The 22372-nt window shown below is 40.3% G+C and overlaps 1 protein-coding gene across 1 annotated transcript; it reads left to right on the top strand.

Moving 5' to 3' along the window:
• Window positions 1–4460: 4460 nt before the first annotated feature.
• LOC307265411 (excitatory amino acid transporter 1-like) lies at window positions 4461–14326 on the top strand (the record flags this gene model as incomplete). The annotated part of the gene is made up of 9 exons (XM_080047141.1): window positions 4461–4605; window positions 4749–4886; window positions 6069–6273; window positions 6361–6403; window positions 7489–7778; window positions 8678–8911; window positions 10091–10285; window positions 10699–10833; window positions 14116–14326. The coding sequence occupies exons 1-9, from the start codon at window positions 4467–4469 to the stop codon at window positions 14324–14326; spliced, it is 1590 nt and encodes a 529-aa protein (XP_079903267.1). The 5' UTR covers window positions 4461–4466.
• Between the last annotated feature and the right edge of the window lie 8046 nt (window positions 14327–22372).

The following is a 22372-nucleotide window of genomic DNA, read 5'->3' as shown; positions in this document are numbered from 1 at the left end:
GCAATTTAATGCATTTAGGCATTTAGACGTGGTCAAGACAATGTACTGAAGTCAAACCGAGCATCAGATTGGGGAAGAAAGGGGTTTAGGTGACTTTGGACATGGCATGGTTGATGGTGCACGGCAGGATGGATCCATACTTTCGTGTTGTTTACGCCAAATTCTGAACCTACCATCTGCATGTCGCAACTGAAATCGAGACTCATCAGACCAGGCATGATTTTTCAATCTTCTATCTTCAATCTTTAGCCTCATTTTCCTGTTTTTAGCTGACAGGAGTGGCACCCGGTGGGATCTTCTGTAGATGTAGCCCATCTGCTTCAAGGTTGGTCGTGTTTTGCGTTCAGAGATGGTATTCTGCATACCCTGGTTGTAACGAGTGGTTATTTGAGTTACTGTTCCCTTTCTATCATCTCGAACCAGTATGCCCATCCTCCACTGACCTCTGACTTCAACAAGGCATTTTACGTACACACAAATGCTGCTCATTGGATATTTTTTCTTTTTCGGACAGTTCTCTGTAAACCCTAGAGATGGTTGTGCGTGAAAATCCCAGTAGATCAGCAGTTTCTGAAATACTCATACCAGCCCTCCACCCTCAACATTGCTATTTTCATAGTCACTTAAAACCCCTTTCTTCCCCATTCTGTTGCTCGGTTTCAACTTCAATAAGTTGTCCCGTCCAGGTCTACATGCCTAAATGCATTGAGTTGCTGACATGTGATTGGCTGATTAGTTATGTGTTTACAAGAAAATGAACCACTGTACCTAATAAAGTGGCCGGTGAATGTAAATAAAGACTGAAAGATAAACTGAAGCTATGATCATATATAATATAAATACTGACTGACTGACTGACTAGTCTTTTCTGAGGTTTTGGAAGAATGACAAACATGTATGTATGTATGTATGTATAACATGTATGTAACAATGGGCGGCAGTGGCACAGTGGGTAGGGAGGTCGTCCTCTGGAGTGCAGGGTCGGAGGTTTGATCCCCCGTCTACCTGCCACATGTCCAAGTGTCCCTGGGCAAGACACTGAACCCCAAATTGCTCCCGATGGTTCAGAGAGCGCCTTGCATGGCAGCTACTGCCATCGGTGTATGAGTGTGTGTATGAATGGGTGAATGTGGTAAGAAATGTAAAGTGCTTTGGGGCTGAGAAAATCGGCTAAAAAGCGCTATATAAGTCAAGTCCATTTACCATTTAGAGAAGTATTTCATTCATCATTAGTGTGACAATGAGGGAATGGTGTTTGTAAAAAGGCTCTGTGACCTGATTTTGAAGGGGTGTATTCTTTCACTAATTATATTCAACCCCGCAAGGGAATCTGTTTCCATACAGTGAGGTCACAAGCTCTACTTTATTCAGCTAATTGTGGTGTGTGGTTTACTCTGCGGAATTACCTCAAACTATCACACATCCCCAGTGAGACCGTGTGTATCAATTCAACCTGGTTATTGGTTTATGCCAGAAATGATTTCTTATGTGTCTCTACCATGTACAGACTGTATTGAGTCAATTTGTATTAGTTTTTTTCAGAAATCTTTGAATAAATATGCAAATGTGTCAATATCGAACAAATCATTCGTAAATTTGCATCTGCTTAAAAAACTAAAATCTATCATAAATCAGACAATTAGCAACATATGAAAAAATTGTTATATTCACTTTCATAGTGCTAATAATGATTATGGAAAGTTTACTTGATGGGAGTGCTGTAGTAGTTCAGATTTTTAGTTCATTGTATTAAAAAAAAACTCATGTTGAGATAATGTCCGTTAAAGATGGTTGTACAGGAGAAATATACAGACGCAAACAGACGAGGTCTAGTCAAATAAACACCTCAAGGTAAGTCTACATTTTGCACCTTTGATTTATACTAGTATGAAAGAAGACATGTTACGGAACCAAAACAGACATAAATCTTAAAACTGACCATTGCTTGAAAAACAATGTTGTTGCCTGCATTGTCTCACCTTGAGAAAAAAGTCTTCTGAACACAAAGGAAAAGGGAGGAGGAGGAGAGGAAGATACCTATCTTTAGATGGATCCGTCCCCCAAAGCAAATCATTATATAATCATTTTCACAATAACTCTGAACAAAGTTTTCCATAATGCTTGTGGACTTTACCTGAAACTGTGTCACAGGGCTAACAGTGTTATTATGGGAGGACCATTTTCTAATTTGTTCAGCTAAAGTCTTGCACCCTCCCTCCCCTTTCTCTCTCAGTCTCTCTTCTGGGTGTCTCCTCTCCCTTGTTTTCCCATTAGCAGGTGCAAGACTGCTCTACTGTAGTGGCCAAAAGTTAGAGCTCCATCTCCTACTCACTCAACTCTCCTGGTTCACACAAGCTCCAGTCAAATCTGTGTCCCCGTTGCTGCTTCACTGGTGCTCCAACACTGAAGAACAGACCACCCGTCTAAACAGGTATGTGACAAATTACTTGTCTTTTTTTCTCCTTTTTTGCTTTAAAATGTTTGGGAGTACTAGTTGTTTAAAGGAATAGTTCAACATTTAAAATGTTTAGCTTTTTGTCTCACTCTCCGGCTCAAGAAAAGGCGACAGAAACCGTTCCTTTAACTGTGCGTGCATTTTTTATTTAGAAATGGGCTAAAGGTCTCTCATCCAGGTTAGCTTAGCTCAAACACTGGTATTCAAGGGGAGCAGGTCAAAAGATAAACTTTACAACATCACTAAATGCTCCTGTGTGTTTGTAGGGACTTGTTTATTTACGATGTTATATTGCGCTCTGTATTTTTACATGTTATTTCATTTTAGAATCAAATACATACTAAAAGTGCCCGTGATGCTCGTGTACGTATTTGGTTCTAAGATGACATAAAGAGTTAAAATGTTGTACTATTCCTTTAACTTGGACAAGTATTTTTTGATTCATTTTATGAATCAAAAAATACTATATACAGGTCCTAAAAATATATTTCAGCATGTTTTAAAGAAGAAAAGTTAAAGTAATTTAGAAAATTAGCAACATATGAACAAACACTTCTGTAATAATAACCTTCTGAATAGTTCTAAGAATGATTATGGAAAGTTAAGTTGATGTAAGTGCTTTAGAAGTTGAAATTTCAAGTCAAATAAACACAAAAATGTACATTTTGGACCTTTGATTTATACTAGAATGAAGGAAGACGTTATGAACACAAAATAGACACAAATCTTAAAACTGACCGGTGCTTGAATGTTGATGTTTTTGCCTATTGTGTCAAAGTGAGATAAAAAAGTCTTCTGAACACAGAGGAACGGAAGGAGGAAGAGGAGTCAGGAAGAAATCTATCTTTGGATGGATCCTTCACCAAGCAAAATATATATATAAAATAATAATAGAGTTTCATTTTGGTCACTATGGCCTTTCTAGGCTTTTCCAGAACATGTTGAATCAGCGGTTCCATTCAATTCTGTCAAGCAAAAAGCTTGTCGCCCAGGTTCCAGAGGCAGGAAAAAAATGTCATTATGTATTAGGCCAGTTCATTGAGGCAGCACTGGGAGCCAGCACAGGATTCTCCACTAAAAAATAAAAAAAGTATGGTCAATCCGCCAATTACGCCTTTCACGGCTCAGCAGAGAAACACTGTCCATGGGAACATGTTGCACTCCAGAGACTTTAGCTTTGCAAAATACTCAATCCGATGAGTGTGAATCAGACTGTTGAAGCCTTGTGTTCGTTAGCGGATTTAGTCATTTTGGGGCCAAGGCAAAAACAAGCATGGAGTCCCTTTTCGCATTCATATTTAACTAAGAAAGACATGTGTTTAAAATCAAAGAAATAAAAAAAAAACTATCCTAACCAACACAGATGTTTTATGGGGTCCTTAGCAGCATGGGGCCCGAGGCAATAACTTTCCCTCCACCTCTGCTTGTGTTAGCCTCTTATGCCTCAGATCCATTCCAGATAGAGGACTGTGTATTCTGTCCCCTATCTCTTCTGCTTCTCATTGCAGTCATGTTAGGAAAGGATCACATCACAGCCAGTATGAATAGGACGGCTAAATATAGTAACCAATAACTCTATTTTTAACAGTATGTACATACAGTATGAGTGCTGCATTAAGGTGAACTTGACAAACCCTATGCTTTACCACCAGCAGATCCCTTGATAAACACTTGTTACCACATGGGAATGTGTATCTCCTTAAAAACTGAAAAATCTAGATGTTGGATAAAGCCAGAGTTCAAATCTTTATTTAATTTTTTTAATTTCACAGTTCAGATTTTGGAAACAGCCTTTTTTTTGCATTTTATAAATAAAAAAATACCATGTACAGGTCTTAAAAAATGCATTGTTAATAAGAAAAAACTAACATTAATCAGACAATTAGCAATATTTGAAGAAATCATTCTGTAATAACTTTCAGATTTGGGGATTTTACATGAATTTAGCATTGCGCTGTTAAGTCTACACACTATATACTGTATTTTATTAGTTTATTTGTCTTCCAGCAGGATGCAGCGTTTCAGGGAAGGCATTCACATACGCACCATGAAGGCAAAGAGGAAAGTGGAGGAGATCTCCAAAGAGGACATCCAAACGTTCCTCAAGAAGAATGCCTTTGTGCTCTTTACAGTGGCGGCTGTTATTGTAGGTGTGTAATGCCTCTGCAAGTTAACATGGAAATGACCTCAACATGCATTCAGTGAGAGTTTTTTGTCAATGCAACGGAGACACACATATACTGTATATACTGTGCATACTGCAAAAGTCCCATGCTGCTTATTTTCTCTGCAGGGATTATTCTGGGATTTGCTCTCCGCCCGTATAAAATGACCTATCGACAAGTGAAGTACTTCTCTTTCCCCGGAGAGCTGTTAATGAGAATGCTTCAGATGCTTGTTCTTCCCTTGCTGGTGTCCAGTCTAATTACAGGTACAACACACTCTGACATGTATGTCGTACATGGAACTGACCTGACCCTGATGAAGGGCATGTTAACACTGACTTTATTCTGCTTTCTTAGATTTACGATTCCATTTTTTTCACCAGCAATCTTCTCGCTATACACGTATATCGCTTTCATTTGGTTGTATGTAAAACAAACTGAACAAGGACATACAGTACATGTCAGTTCTGGACAAAAGATACTTGTCATGCAAAAGACATAACCTCTAAGGCTCTTTGAATAACAGTGGTAAAAACGTTGTACAGCAGACTTCTGGACATTCCAAATCATTTTTGTACAGTATAATCAGATGTTTAGCTCTTGGACTCAAATGTAATGGTTAACCCAAACTCTATGGTAACTGGTAACATTTAAGAGAATCCAACCTTAGTATTTTTTTTTCCGATTGTGAAAAGGTTTCTAGAATTTTGTAATAATTATAAAGAATTGCACTTTGGAGTTGGTGCTTGGAAAGAATAACCTGTCAGGAGAGGTGGTTCATAGGAAGGTCATCCTTACAGGGGATCAAGGGACTCCCACTGATTCAGTTACAGGGAAGACTTGGTTTACATCAATTACAGAATGTGCTTCATCCTTGTGGACTCTTACTGCACTCTGTCCATTGTCATGACCTCTCATTTCTGCTCATGTAGAAAAAAAAATTACATTTAATATTCGCTTAATTCTCAATATTGCCTGGCTGGCAAATGCCTGAGCTTGGTTGCTACAGAGGGTCAGTCAGATGTTGGACACAGAGCTATGGATACAATTCTAATGGTACTACTGTATATATCAAACACTGCGCCACAGTTGCCAAATTAAGCAAAAACAGACCCAGAATTCAAAAGTGACCTGCTCTAAGCTGCATTTTGATTGGTACAAAATGTATTATTTGTGTTAAGCTCACAAAAGCTGCACATGGGAGAGAATTTTTGCTTCATCAAATCAGCGGTTATAATTGAAATGCACCTTGGAAACCGCAGTTAAATTCTGTTGAATTATTTTTTTGACAGCTTATTAAAGAAGCTGATATTGTATGTGAGTGCTCATCTGTTTGAGGGATAATACTGTATTACAGGGTGAAACTTTTTTTGTTTTGTTCACAAAGAATATGGTAGTATGTGTTGATGCTCTGATAGTGACTGTGATCCCCAATCTTTGTCCATCAGGAATGGCAGCTTTGGACACCAAAGCCTCAGGGAAGATGGGCATGAGGGCCGTGATTTACTACATGACCACCACCATTATTGCCGTCTTCATCGGTATCTTAGTGGTCCTCATCATTCACCCGGGAAAAGGGTCAAAGGAAGAGTTTGGAAAGCAACAGACAATACAGCAAGTCAGTCCTGTTGATGCCTTCTTAGATCTGATCAGGTAGCCATGCAGAAAGAAAATAATTCACAAAGTTTGACCTGACTGGCCAATGTCATCTCCTAACCACTGCTTTATTTCTCATTTCAGAAATATGTTTCCACCAAACTTGGTCCAAGCCTGCACACAGCAGGTGAACCTTGTAATTAATGCTTGCGGTACTTAAAGCAAAATAACGAGAAAACAGCATACTGACCATTTTTATGTTCTTTAGAGACCGGAGCATGTGTGTGCGTAACCAATGTTATGGTCCTCCAGACCTATAATAATCCTGCCTTATCCTAAAAGTGAACAAGTACAAGTTGAGGCCAGGGTGTGTGCTAGAGGAAAGGCCCAGGGTACAAGGCTTTATTGGGCCTGAAACCTGGGCCCAGGACTGACCCTTCCTGATTTGTGTAGGCCCCTGCACAACTAAGGCCTGACCAGTCTCAATATTTTACAGCTTGAACCCAACTTGAAACGTCCCACTCCCAACGGAGAAAAATAAACCAAAAACAAAGCAAATACAGCCAGTGTGTGTGTGTGTGTGTGTGTGTGGGGGGGGGGGGGGGGGTACTCAGTATATGTATAGGTCAGCTATTTTGCAAAATGCACTTTTTCATGGTTTTTCAACATTAATATTGGTCCGCAGTTTTACTAGAGACTCCCAAATTGTGAGAAAAAACAACCCTCACTCTTGTTCTCCATCTCCACCTATCTGAAAAGCTGTTTTCAAACACCCACCTACAGGAGAGTCGCTGGTAGTCTCATTTCATGTGGCCCCGTCCATCTAGGCTCGGCCACCAAGGTGAGGAACAGCTGTACTTTGTCGAGCTACCAAGGTGTAATTGTACAGGATGCAAGTTTTGAAAGAAAGCAGAACAAAAGCAAGCTCTGAAACTGAGACCGCCACAGTAGCTTGACTGTTTGTTGTGCAGGATAGGGCGCCGCCCACTGATGACGCTCTGACCAATCAGTGGTCTGCAGTGTTTCACGTCACTGCTTAATACCTGGTCCCTGGAACCTTGACGGAGTGGGGACCAAAAAAGTAGAATCCAGGGACCAGCAACTTTAGTAGTAGAGTAGACTAGAGTATAGAGTACAGTAGAGCAGTGTAGAGTATAGGACAGCAGAGCAGAGTTGAGTAGGGTAGGGTACAGTAGAGCCAGTATCACGTAGTGGAAAAGCGACAAAACTCCACTAGTGTAACCATGATCCATTCATTCTCTTATTCTCCAGTTCAAAACCAAATATGGAAAGCGAGTTGTCCATGTGATGGTAACAGTGAACGACAGCCTCTTCAACTCGACCAATGGGACCAACGGGACACAGGAGGTGATGGAGATCACCCGGGAGGAAGTGATCCCAGTGCCAGGTCAGGTGAACGGGGTCAACGCCCTGGGGCTGGTGGTCTTCTCCATGTGCTTTGGTCTTATCATTGGTAACATGAAGGAGCAGGGACAGCTCCTCAGGGATTTCTTCGACGGCCTCAATGAAGCTATCATGCGGCTGGTTTCCATCATCATGTGGTAAGACTTGTCTTTTTTATCACATTTGGGTGTTAAGACACAGACACACAGGACCAAAAATCGGGCATGGGACATGCTTGGAGAGTCTGGAGGGGGCGGGGTCATGAGTCTGTTTGGTGTGTTCGGTGAAGTCGGTTGTCGTAAAAGTCGTCGGGCTTCTTTTCAGCCGATTGAACATGTTCAATCGGCGTCGGCCAGTCTTTCAGCTGGAGCAATCTGGTTGGTGGAGGGCTCGCCCGTCTCTGCTCTGCCACGGCAGCGGAGCAGGTATTAGTTTCACTTTTGTCAAACATGATTTAGGAAGCTATCGATAGAATCGGAGAAAGTTCTGATTGTTATGTAGGCTAAACACAATCAGCAAATAGCATCAGATTGTCCGTCACGACGTTTTCACATTTTTTCAGAAATAGTCGAGGTAGTTTGGGCGAGGAGCGGCCACAGGTGTGTGTGTGTGTGTGTGTGTGTGTGTGTCTGTCTGTGTGTCTGTCTGTATGTGGTGTGTGTCTGAAGCATGCACTTTCTCCGTTTTAATGACAGCCTACGTTATCATAACAGCCTACTTAATGTCATCACGCGCAAGCGTAGAACGTACGGCAAGTCGGCTCGGTGTGCTCTTCGCCTGTAGGATGGCCTAGCCCTAGAGGAAAGAGGGGCCGATGAGGTCTCTGGTTCGATCCCCCGCACATGACCGGAGTGTGTTATTTGTAAAACTAGTGGTGGCTGTTATTACATCTATGGTGCCCACCATCTCTACCATTGTGTCTTTGAGCAAGGGACTTAACCCCCAAACTGCTCCAGGGGGAGGGGATATGCGAAAAGACAAATGTCAATGTGTCCTGTGTACAATTGACTTATACTTATTTACCTTCAATAAATGGCTGCTCCTCTCCTTCTCTCAGGTACGCTCCCATTGGCATCCTTTTCCTGATTGCAGGAAAGATTGTGGAGATGGATGATCTGACACAGATGGGTGGCCAGCTGGGCATGTACACCCTTACAGTTATCATTGGCTTATCCATCCATGCTGTTATTGTTCTTCCCGGTCTGTATTTCGCTATCACTCGGCAAAACCCTTTCACCTTCATTGCTGGGCTCCTGCAGGCTCTGATCACAGCCCTGGGGACCTCCTCCAGGTGAGTCCTGTCCACTAACACTGTCACACTCCATCATAATGAAATGAATCCCAATTATTCCCTGAAACTTACAGTCTAGCATTTTCGGAACTACACTTGTCAAACTCACAGTGAAATGAGTATCTAGCCTACTTTGTGGTAGAAAGGGAACTATTCCTGCTCAAGTGCCTGGCTAAAGCCTTGTTTCCACTGGGCAGTGTGCGTCGTTACGGCAAGGCCTGAATTTATTTGTTTCAACTGTCAAAGTTTGGGAAGGGTCCCATAGGCTTAGGGGGCTTTCACACCTAAAAGCCTGCACCAAGGTCTGAACTAGAGACTCCCCTGTATGGATTTGATCAGCGTTGGTTTTGTTTCACATTGCAGTTTTGCCAGCGCACTAAAGAACTTTCCATGACATGCCTACATCTGTGTTTATCACCTACATGGGCTGCGTCCCCCTATACCAGACATTGATTGGTTTGTAAATGGGCGTGCGTCTGACGTCAACATTTCTATTAGTCTGGACCAAACAAGGTAGGTGCAAAAGCCCCCTTAGACTCCGCCTATCGAGTAAGGGCATTGAAACTCAAGCCAGATATAGGGTTATCCCGTTCCATGCTGAAACAGACAGTGCTACTCAGTGGAAACAAGTCAATAATTCTGAATCATTATATTATCACACCTCACTCTGTGGTGGTAAGCTTCTGTATTTGAAAGTTTGAGAACATCTATATTGGCACACCCATGCCAGAGGGTTAGTTTTAAAGATCAGTTGTTAACAGTAAGATATAGCCTTTTTCTGAATTTCATGCAGAATTTAATTTGTGTATTGATGTAGCCAAATAAGTGACTCTTGTATTGGTTTTCAGATACTCATACGCATATCTTTATAACCCTACCCAACATTCACCTTGATTTTAAGAAAACTGAGCAACATTTACATGTAATAAATAAAAGTGTTTGACTTGGAGTTTTTAGCCGCTTTAGCAAGGCTAAATATGTTCTAGACAATATGCAGTAGGAAAATCATTTTCTCAATTGAATGTCATTTTGTTGGTTAATAAGTATTAAAGGTGTTCAGTACAAAAGCTCATTTATTCTAAATCTCTGAACAGAACTGACAATGCAAAGTTATGATTTCCACCTACAAAGACTGTCAGGCTGATCCCTTCTAAATGTTTTTTCCCTTCTACCTCCCAGCTCAGCCACCCTCCCTGTCACCTTTAGGTGCCTGGAACAGAACAACAAAATTGACAAGCGAATCACACGTTTCGTGCTGCCCGTGGGGGCCACCATCAACATGGATGGAACAGCTCTGTATGAGGCCCTGGCAGCCCTCTTCATTGCCCAGGTTAACAATGTGGAGATGAACTTTGGTCAGATCATCACAATCAGGTAAAAATTAACAAAAAAGGATAATAATAATAATAATAATAATAATAATAATAATAATAATAATAATAATAATAATAATAATAATAATAATAATAATAATAATAATAATAATAATAATAATAATAATAATAATAATAATAATAAGATAATAAATGCTTATGCTGTCATCAAGAATACAAGATATTTTTTTGGCATTTCTCATGCTTTATTGATAGTGTTTAAGAGACAGAGGTGAAATGGGGCAGAGAGGGCAGTGAAGACCGCGGGCGGGAATCGAACCCGGGTCTGCTGCTGGGCCTGGCCCGGGGGGGGGGACGCCCTACCAACTGAGCTAAGGGCGCCCCAAGAATACAATTTTTAATAAATATCCCAGGCATTGTTTCATTATTCTGTTTTGTTCTTCTTTAATCAAGTATTACAGCAACCGCGGCCAGTATTGGAGCTGCGGGCATCCCCCAGGCAGGTCTGGTCACCATGGTGATCGTACTGACCTCTGTTGGACTTCCTACCGATGACATCACTCTCATCATTGCGGTTGATTGGTTCCTGTAAGTACCTTCCTGTACCATTAAGATGTGTACTCTGATCCAACTCTAACATCCATTGTAACCGTGTGTGACACGTTACTGTGACTCACATCCAACATCTCTGTCATCTTAAAGGTTAGAAGCAGCCTCTGTATCTACCACCTAGTGACACACTTCTCCTCCCTCCCCAGAGTCTTGTTCCACATCCGCCCTTTTTGTATTGAATATTTTTTTGCCATGAGTTTTAACATAGAAACATAATTAGGTTTCCCAAATTAATCATTTCAATTAGAATACCCTTCCCATAAATTACTCGGATAACTGGGGCAATAAGAAAAACCCTTCTCTCCTTCAACTAGGATGGACCAAATATGAATGTCTGTCAAAGCCTTCCTTTATGAAGACAGGCCCCTCTCACAGAGGAAAGAAGGAGGTTTAGCCTCTGAATAAATGCCTGACTGTCCTAAAGCTGAGGGCTGTTTAATAGTTCGATAGATTCCAGTTAAACCATGCTATAGTCCAGTGAGTCAGGCTTATTCTAGGTCTGGTCGGGGGATGATAGGTCAGGACTTGCTCGACCAACCTCTGTAGACAAAGATCAACTTTTTTCCATATAATATTGTAAATTCACCTGCCAAAAGATAGCCCTTAAAGCCTACTTCACCGGTTGGAATATGAAGGTGTATTGAACTCGGAGATCCCATGAAGTATAAATGTGCAAAAAAAATTGAAATTGGATCATTCTAGCCTGAGAAAAGGCAGAAAGAGTGTTTTATGGTCTCACTGTCTAACCCTACATTTCTCTTTCTGTGACATCACAGAAAGAGAAATGTATGATGATGATGTCCTTCTATATGTCTCAGAGCGTTTACGGGCTGTAAATTCAACTTAACGAAGAATTTGCCTTTGCCATTTTACCAAATTATATTAGATAATCATTTTTTCCCATGACCAATTCAAAGTTGAAGTTTATATGTTTCACCTGTGGTAAAATGTCCACGCATTTTCAAAAGATTATTTAAACCAAAAAAAGTTTGGATGTGCTGGTCAAAATGAAATAACTAATGAAGTTCCTGTACTCCTGTATGTATTTACTCAATCTCCATTCTCTTGCAAGTCTTTTGTTAATTGATTGATGTATAGATATCTGTGTCAATCTGGAACAAAAAATGGCAAGACACACCTCCAGAGTGAGAGTTCCAAGCCATCTGGAGGTTTAGCCTTACCTAATTTAACAGCAAACATACAATCATATGAAAAAATTTGGGAACCCCTCTCAGCCGGCATTATAATTGACTCTGCTTTCACAAAAAATATATAAAAGTGGTATGTCTTTAATTTACCAGGAACAGCTAAGTACTGGGATGTTTTCCAAACAAAGATTTTTTGAAAAGCAGTATTTGGTTGTATGAAATAAAATAAAATGTGAAAAACTGGCTGTGCAAAAATATGGGTACCCTTGTGGTTTTGTTGATTTTAATGCCTGTAACAGCATGTAAAACTGATGAATTTAAACACAAAGTTGGTTGGATTATGTTGTTAAGCCTTGAACCTCATAGAAATGTCTGTTTAATAATGAGAAAATAATTGGTGCAAATCAGTGCAATTTGCACCAAAACATCTGTATGGCCAGGTGATGAGAAGGAAGCCCTTTCTGCGCCCACGCCACAGATACAGTTGCATGGAGTATGCAAAAGCTAATTTAGACAAGCCAGATTCATATTGGAAGAAAATGCTTTGGACTGATGAGACAAAAATTAAGTTATTTGGTCTTTATAAAAAGCAGATGTTTTGGTGCAAATTGCGCTGAATTGTTGAACGATGTACAGATACACAATCTGCAGCCAGATGTTCTTGCAGGTCTTTGGAAGTGATCTGTGGGTTGTGTGCAACCATTCTCACAATCCTCCACCTATGCCGCTCCTGTTTTTTTCTTGGTCTGCCATGCCTGTGTTTAACTGCCACTGTGCCTGTGTCCTTCCATTTCCTGACAACGTTCCCTACAGTCGAAATTGACAATTGAAACCTTTGGGAAAGCTTCTTGTAGCCTTCCCCTAAACCATGACAATGAACAATCTTTGTTTTTCAGATCTTTTGGGAGCAGTTTTGATGATCCCATTCTGTCTCACTTCAGCAGAGAGTCAAAGAGAAGTGCAACTTGCATTTAGGCACCTAACATACATTTTCTCATGATTAAACAGACATTTCTATGAGGTTCAAGGCTTAACAACATAATCCAACCAACTTTGTGTTTAAAGTCATCAGTTTTACATGCTGTTACAGGCATTAAAATCAACAAAACCACAAGGGTACCCACATTTTTGCACAGCCAGTTTTTCACATTTTATTTTATTTCATACAACCAAATACTGCTTTTCAAAAAATCTTTGTTTGGAAAACATCCCAGTACTTAGCTGTTCCTGGTAAATTAAAGACATACCACTTTTATATTTTTTTTGTGTGAAAGCAGAGTCAATTATAATGCCGGCTGAGAGGGGTTCCCAAACTTTTTCATATGACTGTAGTTAAATGTTTGGTTCCGCTGTATGATGCCAGAATTATTTTTTAACCGTATCTTTTCTTCTGGACTGTACCATTATTGTGGGATACATCATATGGAAACAGCTCTCATTGCAAAATCACATCTTTATGCAACTAACTATTAAAGCAAATAAGCAAATAAAAAGGGCATTATCTCCACACCGCTGCCATCCATATTTACACACTTTGTTCATAAAATGGGCCCTGATTATATTCTACTGCAACTACTACTCCTAGAAAACTCTCTGCTTCAGAAATTGATGACATACAGTATTTGTAAATTGCCCTGCAGGACCCGGGAAAACATTTTAACTACAGAGGTTAATAATGAGGAGATAACAACCAAATCCTACTGACCTAGCCTATACTTTATTATTATTTTTTGCGGATAACATAAAGTAATTGTTGTTTATGGCTGGTTCCATAATTAACACAGTGTCTATTTACTATAACCAATCTATGGTGGGGCTGGATGGATGCGTGCTTTCCATTCCAAGTCAGGACAAGTTGCGTCTTAGCAGTGTCTTATTGATAATACATATTCATCCTGGATACTACTATACATTGCTGTCACTATATTTGAAAGAATTGAAAAAAAAAATAGTTTATTTATTTTCACCAAGGGGATTTTTGTACTCTGGGGGAAGGGCAGTGGCCTCTCTGTGCACGTGCCTGCCATGACACGTCGGTCTCAAATATAGCACCTGTGTGCCCAACATGCTTATCCTCTTATTTTTCTTTGTTATTTGCTCTGGGGTGCAGCGACCGCCTGCGCACCACCACCAATGTTCTCGGGGACTCGATCGGGGCCGGCATCGTGGAGTTCCTGTCTCGACACGAGCTGCGCAGCAAAGACGTGGAGATGGGCAACTCAGTGCTGGAGGAGAAGGAGAAGAAGAAGCCTTACAAGCTCATCTCCCAAGATAGTGATTTTGAAAATGACAAACGTGCTCACAGCGAATCAAACATGTAGTTTAAGCCCTCAACATCAGTCAGGGGGGTCCTGCCTATGTTTCCATGTTCTAAACATTTTTTTTCTAATAGGACCTATGCTCCCACAACCCTATGTTCCTGAAATTGGTGATTAGGTTCAGGTATCACAGCTGGGTGGTTAGGTTAAGGGTAAGGGTAGAGAGAGGTAAGAATAGGAGTGAGACCGAGACACACACACAAACACACACACACACACACACACACACACACACACACACACACACACACACACACACACACACACATTTGTCTATTATATAGTTAGAGTACTTAGAAATGTGGGAACATAGACACGCTCCCTCAGCTACATAGGTTACCACATACAAAACATGTGTTTCTGTGTGGGCGGGTTAGGGACCTTGTTGTGAGATGTTGTCGTCAGTCATAGCTTTACAGTCATTCTTTTAAACACTTTGGATTTTGCCAACATTCCTTTATTGTCATGTCCAAGAGGTGAATTTCTAACATTCCTCTTTTATCCAAAATGATAAAGATGAAATCCTTTAATATATGCATCGGCCATTTGTTTTTACAATAGGACTGGTAGTTTCTGTCCTTAACAGTTTTCTTTATTTGGTATTACCCTCATGTGGAGGTTGAAGGTCAAAGTAGGTTCGTGAAAAGTGCCGTTTAGAAATGAACCAAGGAGCATTGAAGGCCATGCAGCAGGGACAGAAGATACGCTGTTGGGCACAAACCATCTCATACCAGCCATGGATGGTACCAGTAAGGCATTTTAATGGATATTATGTGAAGAAATGATATATTCAGACTTTAACCATGTTATCACCCAAAAATGATGAATTCAACCTAAATTCAAATGTGTCTACCTTGTCCCATCATCATCTGGTTAATATTGTGATAATAAATGGTTATTACAGACATTATGATTGTGATGTTTCAAAACACACCTAGAATTGCTTGTTTGTGTACACATATTTCAGCTGTTAGACTTGCTGAATTACTTCTTTTTTTTTACCAACATTGCTCGTGTACTGTTGATATGGGAAATGCATGTTAAAGCCTATGATTTCATTATGAGGTTGTTGAACAGATTATATGTGGAGTCATTTACGACAACGTCTTTGTTTTTGTTTATTATATCTCCAGTGAAATAAACTGAAAAAAAGCCTCTCCCAGTCTGTCTCCGTTTTATTTGAAATGTCAGAAGCACACACACAATGCCCTTATAGCCAAATAAATGACTGTCATTCGAACTAAACTGACATTTTCATGGTAATCTTCTTTATATAGGCTACTGTATATCCTACTACGCTGAAGTTGGCAGCTGATTCGCAGCAGCCGATTCGGCAGTTAAGGAAAAGTTAAGGGATTCTTAAGGAGCAGCGGAGCGACTGATTCTCCGTTGTTTAACCTCCTAAATCGCCGCGGTAAAGCCACATTAATTAGTCTAGATTATCTAAGAGAGTCTAACCATTCTTTAAAAACAGTTTAAAATTGATGTAACCTTTATTAAGTTTGTTTAAAAGAAAGAGAGGGGAGATTTCACTGCTTTTTTTTGGGCATCTGGACCACATTAGAACTGGTCCTGATTGAAAACCACTGCACCTAGACTCTTCAAATCTGGACTAGAATATCACAGAGAGGCTATACATTATAGAAAACATAGTTTCTGATTTGTGAAACTTTTTTTCTATTTGTGAAAATGCAAAGAATGCACATTTCAATGGTTTTTTGGGGTCCAGACCACATTAGAACTGGTCCTGATTGAAAACCACTGCACCTAGACTCTTCAAATCTGGACTAGAATATCACAGTGAGGCTATAGATTATGGAAAATTTAGTTTCTGATTTGTGAAACTTTTATTCTATTTGTGAAAATGCAAAGAATGCACATTTTAATTGTTTTTAGGGGTCTAGGCCGGATTAGAATTGGTCCTGATTGAAAACCACTGCACCTAGACTCTTCAAATCTGGACTAGATTATCACAGTGAGGCTATAGATTATAGAAAACCTAGTTTTCGACTTGTGAAACTTTTTTTCTATTTGTGAAAATGAAATAAAGGCACATGTCAACGCTTTTTTGGGGTCTAGACCACATTAGAACTGGTCCTGATTGAAAACCACTGCACCTAGACTCTTCAAATCTGGACTAGAATATCACAGAGAGGCTATACATTATGGAAAACATAGTTTCTGATTTGTGAAACTTTTATTCTATTTGGGTAAATGCAAAGAATGCACATTTTAATGTTTTTTTGGGGTCCAGACCGCATTAGAACTGGTCCTGATTGAAAACCACTGCACCTAGACTCTTCAAATCTGGACTAGATTATCATAGTGAGGCTATACATTATAGAAAACATAGTTTCTGAATTGTGAAACTTTTTTTCTATTTGTGAAAATACAATAAAGATACATTTCAAGGTTTTTTTGGGGTCCAGACGGCATTAGAACTGGTCCTGATTGAAAACCACTGCACCTAGACTCTTCAAATCTGGACTAGATTATCACAGAGAGGCTATACATTATAGAAAACATAGTTTTTGATTTGTGAAACTTTTTCTCTATTTGTGAAGATGAAATAAAGGCACATGTCAACGCTTTTTTGGGGTCTAGACCGCATTAGAACTGGTCCTGATTGAAAACCACTGCACCCAGACTCTTCAAATCTGGACTAGAATATCACAGAGAGGCTATACATTATGGAAAACATAGTTTCTGATTTGTGAAACTTTTATTCTATTTGTGAAAATGCAAAGAATGCACATTTTAATGTTTTTTTTGGGGTCTAGACTGCATTAGAACTGATTGAAAACCACTGCACCTAGACTCTTCAAATCTCGACTAGATTATCATAGTGAGGCTATACATTATAGAAAACATAGTTTCTGATTTGTGAAACTTTTTTTCTATTTGGAAAATACAATAAAGATACATTTCAAGGTTTTTTTGGGGTCCAGACTGCATTAGAACTGGTCCTGATTGAAAACCACTGCACCTAGACTCTTCCAATCTGGACTAGAATATCACAGTGAGGCTATAGATTATAGAAAACATAGTTTCTGATTTGTGAAACTTTTACCCTATCTGTGAAAATGCAATAAAGGCACATGTCAACGCTTTTTTGGGGTCTAGACCGCATTAGAACTGGTCCTGATTGAAAACCACTGCACCTAGACTCTTCAAATCTGGACTAGAATATCACAGTGAGGCTATAGATTATAGAAAACATAGTTTATGATTTGTGAAACCTTTTTTCCATTTGTGAACATGCAATAAAGATACATTTCAAGGTTCTTTTGGGGTCTAGACCGCATTAGAACTGGTCCTGATTGAAAACCACTGCACCTAGACTCTTCAAATCTGGACTAGAATATCACAGTGAGGCTATAGATTATAGAAAACATAGTTTATGATTTGTGAAACCTTTTTTCCATTTGTGAACATGCAATAAAGATACATTTCAAGGTTTTTTTGGGGTCCAGACCGCATTAGAACTGTTCCTGATTGAAAACCACTGCACCTAGACTCTTCAAATCTGTACTAGAATATCACAGTGAGGCTATAGATTATAGAAAACATAGTTTCTGATTTGTGAAACTTTTTTTCTATTTGTGAAAATACAAAGAATGCACATGTTAATGGTTTTTAGGGGTCTAGGCCGCGTTAGAACTGGTCCTGATTGAAAACCACTGCATCTAGACTCTTCAAATCTGGACTAGAATATCACAGTGAGGCTATACATTATAGAAAACATAGATTCTGATTTGTGAAACTTTTACCCTATCTGTGAAAATGCAAATAATGCACATTTTAATGGTGTTTAGGGGTCCAGACCGCATTATAACTGGTCCTGATTGAAGCTGATGTCTTTATATTTGTTTTTTTTTGTTTTGTTTTTTAAAGATATTTTTTGGGCATTTTTATGCTTTATTGACAGTGTAGAGACAGAGTTGAAATGGGGCAGAGAGGGGAGTGACATGCAGAGAACGGTTGGTTACGTTGTAACCCAGGTTCTCTGAGTGGAGAGACTATCTCTCCACCTTACATAGTTGACGTGGATACTCTTTAAGACACATCACTTGTGGCGGCCACGCATGATTGGCCAGCCGTGGCTATATAAGCTACACGCATGCGTGGCCTCTTCGGTTTGAACCTTGATTGGAACGCGTTTCTGAGCGGCATCTTGGCTGGAGAGATAGTCTCTCCACTCAGAGAACCTGAGTTACAACGTAACCAACCGTTCTCTATCGTGTCAAGACTATCTCTCCACCCTACATATTTCATATGTATGGGGACTTCTGTAAGGCACACCGCGAGGAAACCAAGCAGACGCAGCTGCTCCTGCGGGAGCCTAAATAAAAAAAGGCAGTTGAGTTCGAATGACACGTCACCACCACCAGAGTGTTCACCCATGTGCCCAGTATAAAGGAACTATTTACAATTATACATTATGTACACACCCATCGCCAAGGCGCCAGACGCTACCAAGGCTAAGCTGGCCCTGCAAGACCCTAAAGCCAGCCATGAATGGGTAGATGGCCTAGCCCAAACGCACACCGTCCTGCTGCATTGAGCCCAGCACTTGCTGCGAGAATGGGGTGCTGGCTGCCACATTTGTGCAGTAGAACCGGATAAAAGTTGACAGGGTTGACCAAGAGGCCGCCGTACAAATCTCAGATAGAGGGGCCCCTCGCCATAGGGCCCATGACGTAGCAATGCCCCGTGTGGAGTGAGCCCGCACCCCTACTGGGGTCGGCTTGGTTGCCCTCTCATATGCCTGCTGGATACCATCCACAACCCAGTGGGCAAGCCTGGCCTTGGAGACTGGCTGTCCAAGACGGTTAGGCTTGTAACAGACAAAGAGCTGGCCCGTTGTCCTATGGCCACGTGTCCGAGGGAGATACACTGTTAGGGCCCTGACTGGGCACAGTAGTGACCGCCTACTCCACCCTGCTTCACCTTCCTGAGGAGGGTGGAAAGGGTGCAGCTCAATAGATCGACCGGCGTGGGACTCAGACCAGACTTGAGGGTGGAATGCAGGGTTCGGGCGCAGCACCACCCCGGCACCACCTGGCAAGAAGCGGCAGCAGTCCTCATGCACTGAAAGAGCATGCAGCTCTTCCATTCTCTTAGCAGACACAATTGCGAGCAAAAACGCAGTCTTGAGAGAAAGCCATTGTAGCCCAGTTCCATCCAGGGGCTCGAATGGCTCATTCTGCAAGGCCGACAGCACCACCTCCAAATCCCATGGGGGGACAGCTGGCCTTCTGCGATGTGGAGTAACCCTACGAGCGCCTCTAAGAAACTGAGCAATAAGGTTGCTGTTACTAGAATCATTTACCCAAGTGTTTGAATAATTGAAACTGAATCAGGCCTTCTTGAAAGCAGGTGAAGTTTACTTGCAAACAGCATACAAGGGAATCAACAATGTATCTGGGTTGGTACATGGTTGAATACAAAGAAATGAACAGTGTACATGGGATTATATGTAAGAGAAGGTGGTGTGTGCGCAAACACATACTAGGTTTGGTGTGTCCAGCCCTTGTTTTGCTGGCGAAAGCAGAAATGTTTCTAATTAGGCAGATAACAGAATATGGGAAATTTAGGGAGTCTTTTTTACTCCCCCATCAACTTTCAACCACTGTGCACATGAATGCGTCATACCTCTGTATGTGCCAAAATCTTATTAGGCAGTTTCTTCTTCAAGGCTAAACAACAGTTGTAGCAAAAACACTTTGGGGCTGTTAGTTTACTGGGACAAAGTTCAACAGGCAGAAAGCATGTATTGTGCATTAAAATATTATACAATCATAAGGCAAATAAAATTCTGTTAACATTCCACCCTTTTGTATAATATTTAATGCAACATCTATGCATACACTTCTAAGCAAAAAGGTAAAGCATATGAGTAAATAAATTTCATTTAAGCAGAATATATCAAGTACATCAACATCACAGTTGTGAAATTGCAAGTGTGTGTACTGGTGCAACATCATCTATGTACAGTTTCAGAGAGGACAGTCTTTTGCAGAAGCCAGGGAACAGGAACCTAGGTCGTCTTGATGGTCTACAAGTCCCTTTGTGGCATTTTGACGCAAAGTGTCCTTCATATCACAGTCACTGGGGGAATGGTTAGGCATTACCATAACCTATTCAGATTGTTCCTCAGTGTCCAATGTGTCCTTATTGAAGCATGCCAGCTTTGTCTTCTCCTTGCACCTGAAAGCAGAATGAATATGGAGCAGTATCATGTTTTTCAAAACAAATGCTCCTCATTCTGCCTGGGTAAACAGCTTCTAAAATATCATCCTATCCGCATTGCTTGCTCTAGATGTCACAATTAACGCATAACAACATTTTAGGATAGGTTTGATTTCATTTTTCAGTTCACATTTTTTGTCTGTGTTGGGTAAAATTACACACACACATTATTTCAAGTGTGCTCTCTCCCTCCTCCCTTTGCAGAGACTGGCTCTCACACACACCATTCCTCAGACAGAGAAGCTCTCTCTACCTCCAAACATGCATTTCATTCATCACATACAGTTTGTGGCAAATAGGTTGCTCTTTCGTCTTTTCTTTATTTCCATCATAACAGCATAACAATTGTATGCACACTTACTAAAACCTTCTTTTATCTCCCTTCCCCTACATACTTTTTCTTTCTTTATAACATCCATCTATGAGCAAGATACTCACATCAATCTTTACAAAGTTAATGCAGTTTTTGAATCAATTTATATCAATAATACACCTTATGATCAAATTTTAGCATAAAAATCCCCTTAACTGTTAATTCAAATCAAAACATTGAACAATTCTTGTCAGTGAACATTTTCATAAAAAGAACACAAAAGAACGCTCATTTGTAAGTTTATGCTGGGACTTCAAATGACTGACTGCACCTTTAATCTTTAAGGTTGACTATGGGGCCTTGGATTGGCGAGATATTTAGCTCTAAACTTTAAAGCGTTTAGCAATTTAGTCAGAACTCTGGTCATCTTTAGGAGACGAGCATTTTGTTTCTCCTTTGTCTTGATAAGACTTTGCAGTACATTCATTTTCTCTGATAGGCATTTTTCTACAGACTCCTGAATATACTTTTTAAGCTCTTTTTTTATCATGACTTTCAACAACATCTTATTCATCTCCTGGGCCACCACCTCTCTCTGATTGATTTTTTCCTTCTCTGGGGTGGGGGCACTTGCGAAGCCAGTGATCATTCTGGCCGCATCTGAAACACCCAGTTTGCCTTTCTTTCTCTGTGGCCCCTCTCTGTTTCCCCCTTCCCCATTGTTTCTTATTAAACTCTTTTTCTCTGCCTCTTTCAGCTGCCTGGAAAAGGATCTCATTGTTTCTTACAATCTCCTCACAGGCTGTAACCAGCTGCAGGAGTTGGGCTGTTTGTTCTTCACTTTTCTTAAGGAGATTTTGCAGGAGATTACACTTTTGTGACAGGCAATTTTCAACACTCTCCTGGATAAATACCTTAATCTCCTCTTTAAACTGGTCTTTGTTTATTTTTATATCAAATGTATCCATTTTACAACTAATTTAATTTTTAAAATGTAAAATCAAATATCAAATTACCCAGTAATCAATTTAACCAGGGTGAACACCCCTATTCCCTCCAATTGATTAACAAAATTCACCAATTTTAAAACTAGAACACCCTATGTGATGTATTCTAAACAAAACAAATAAGTCTACTCTGCAGTTGTAGACTATTGACAAACATAACAAAACAAAAACTCCCGGGAGCAGTACCCGGCCGGAGGATATCCCCAGGTTAAAAATAAACCTTTCAGAGCTGACAATCAACTTGCTTCTATAAAAACTGTCCAAAATTGAGTCCAACTCACAGTTCTATAAAACAAATGATACCTGTCTGAAAAAACGGATTACTAAATGATCCGTTACCATGATCATATTAACGTGCACGGTGAGACTTTTCTTCCTCTTTGAGTGTATGTCCTCAAACACTACAGGTTGAGATAGGTTTGTCTCTAGTGCATCTCCCAAACACTAATAGAAAATAACTACAATGAGTTATTTTCC

This window comes from Ammodytes marinus (genome assembly GCF_949987685.1).
Source record: "Ammodytes marinus genome assembly, chromosome: 18".
Classification (NCBI taxonomy): domain Eukaryota; kingdom Metazoa; phylum Chordata; class Actinopteri; order Uranoscopiformes; family Ammodytidae; genus Ammodytes; species Ammodytes marinus.
This window is presented reverse-complemented; position numbering and strand designations above follow the sequence as displayed.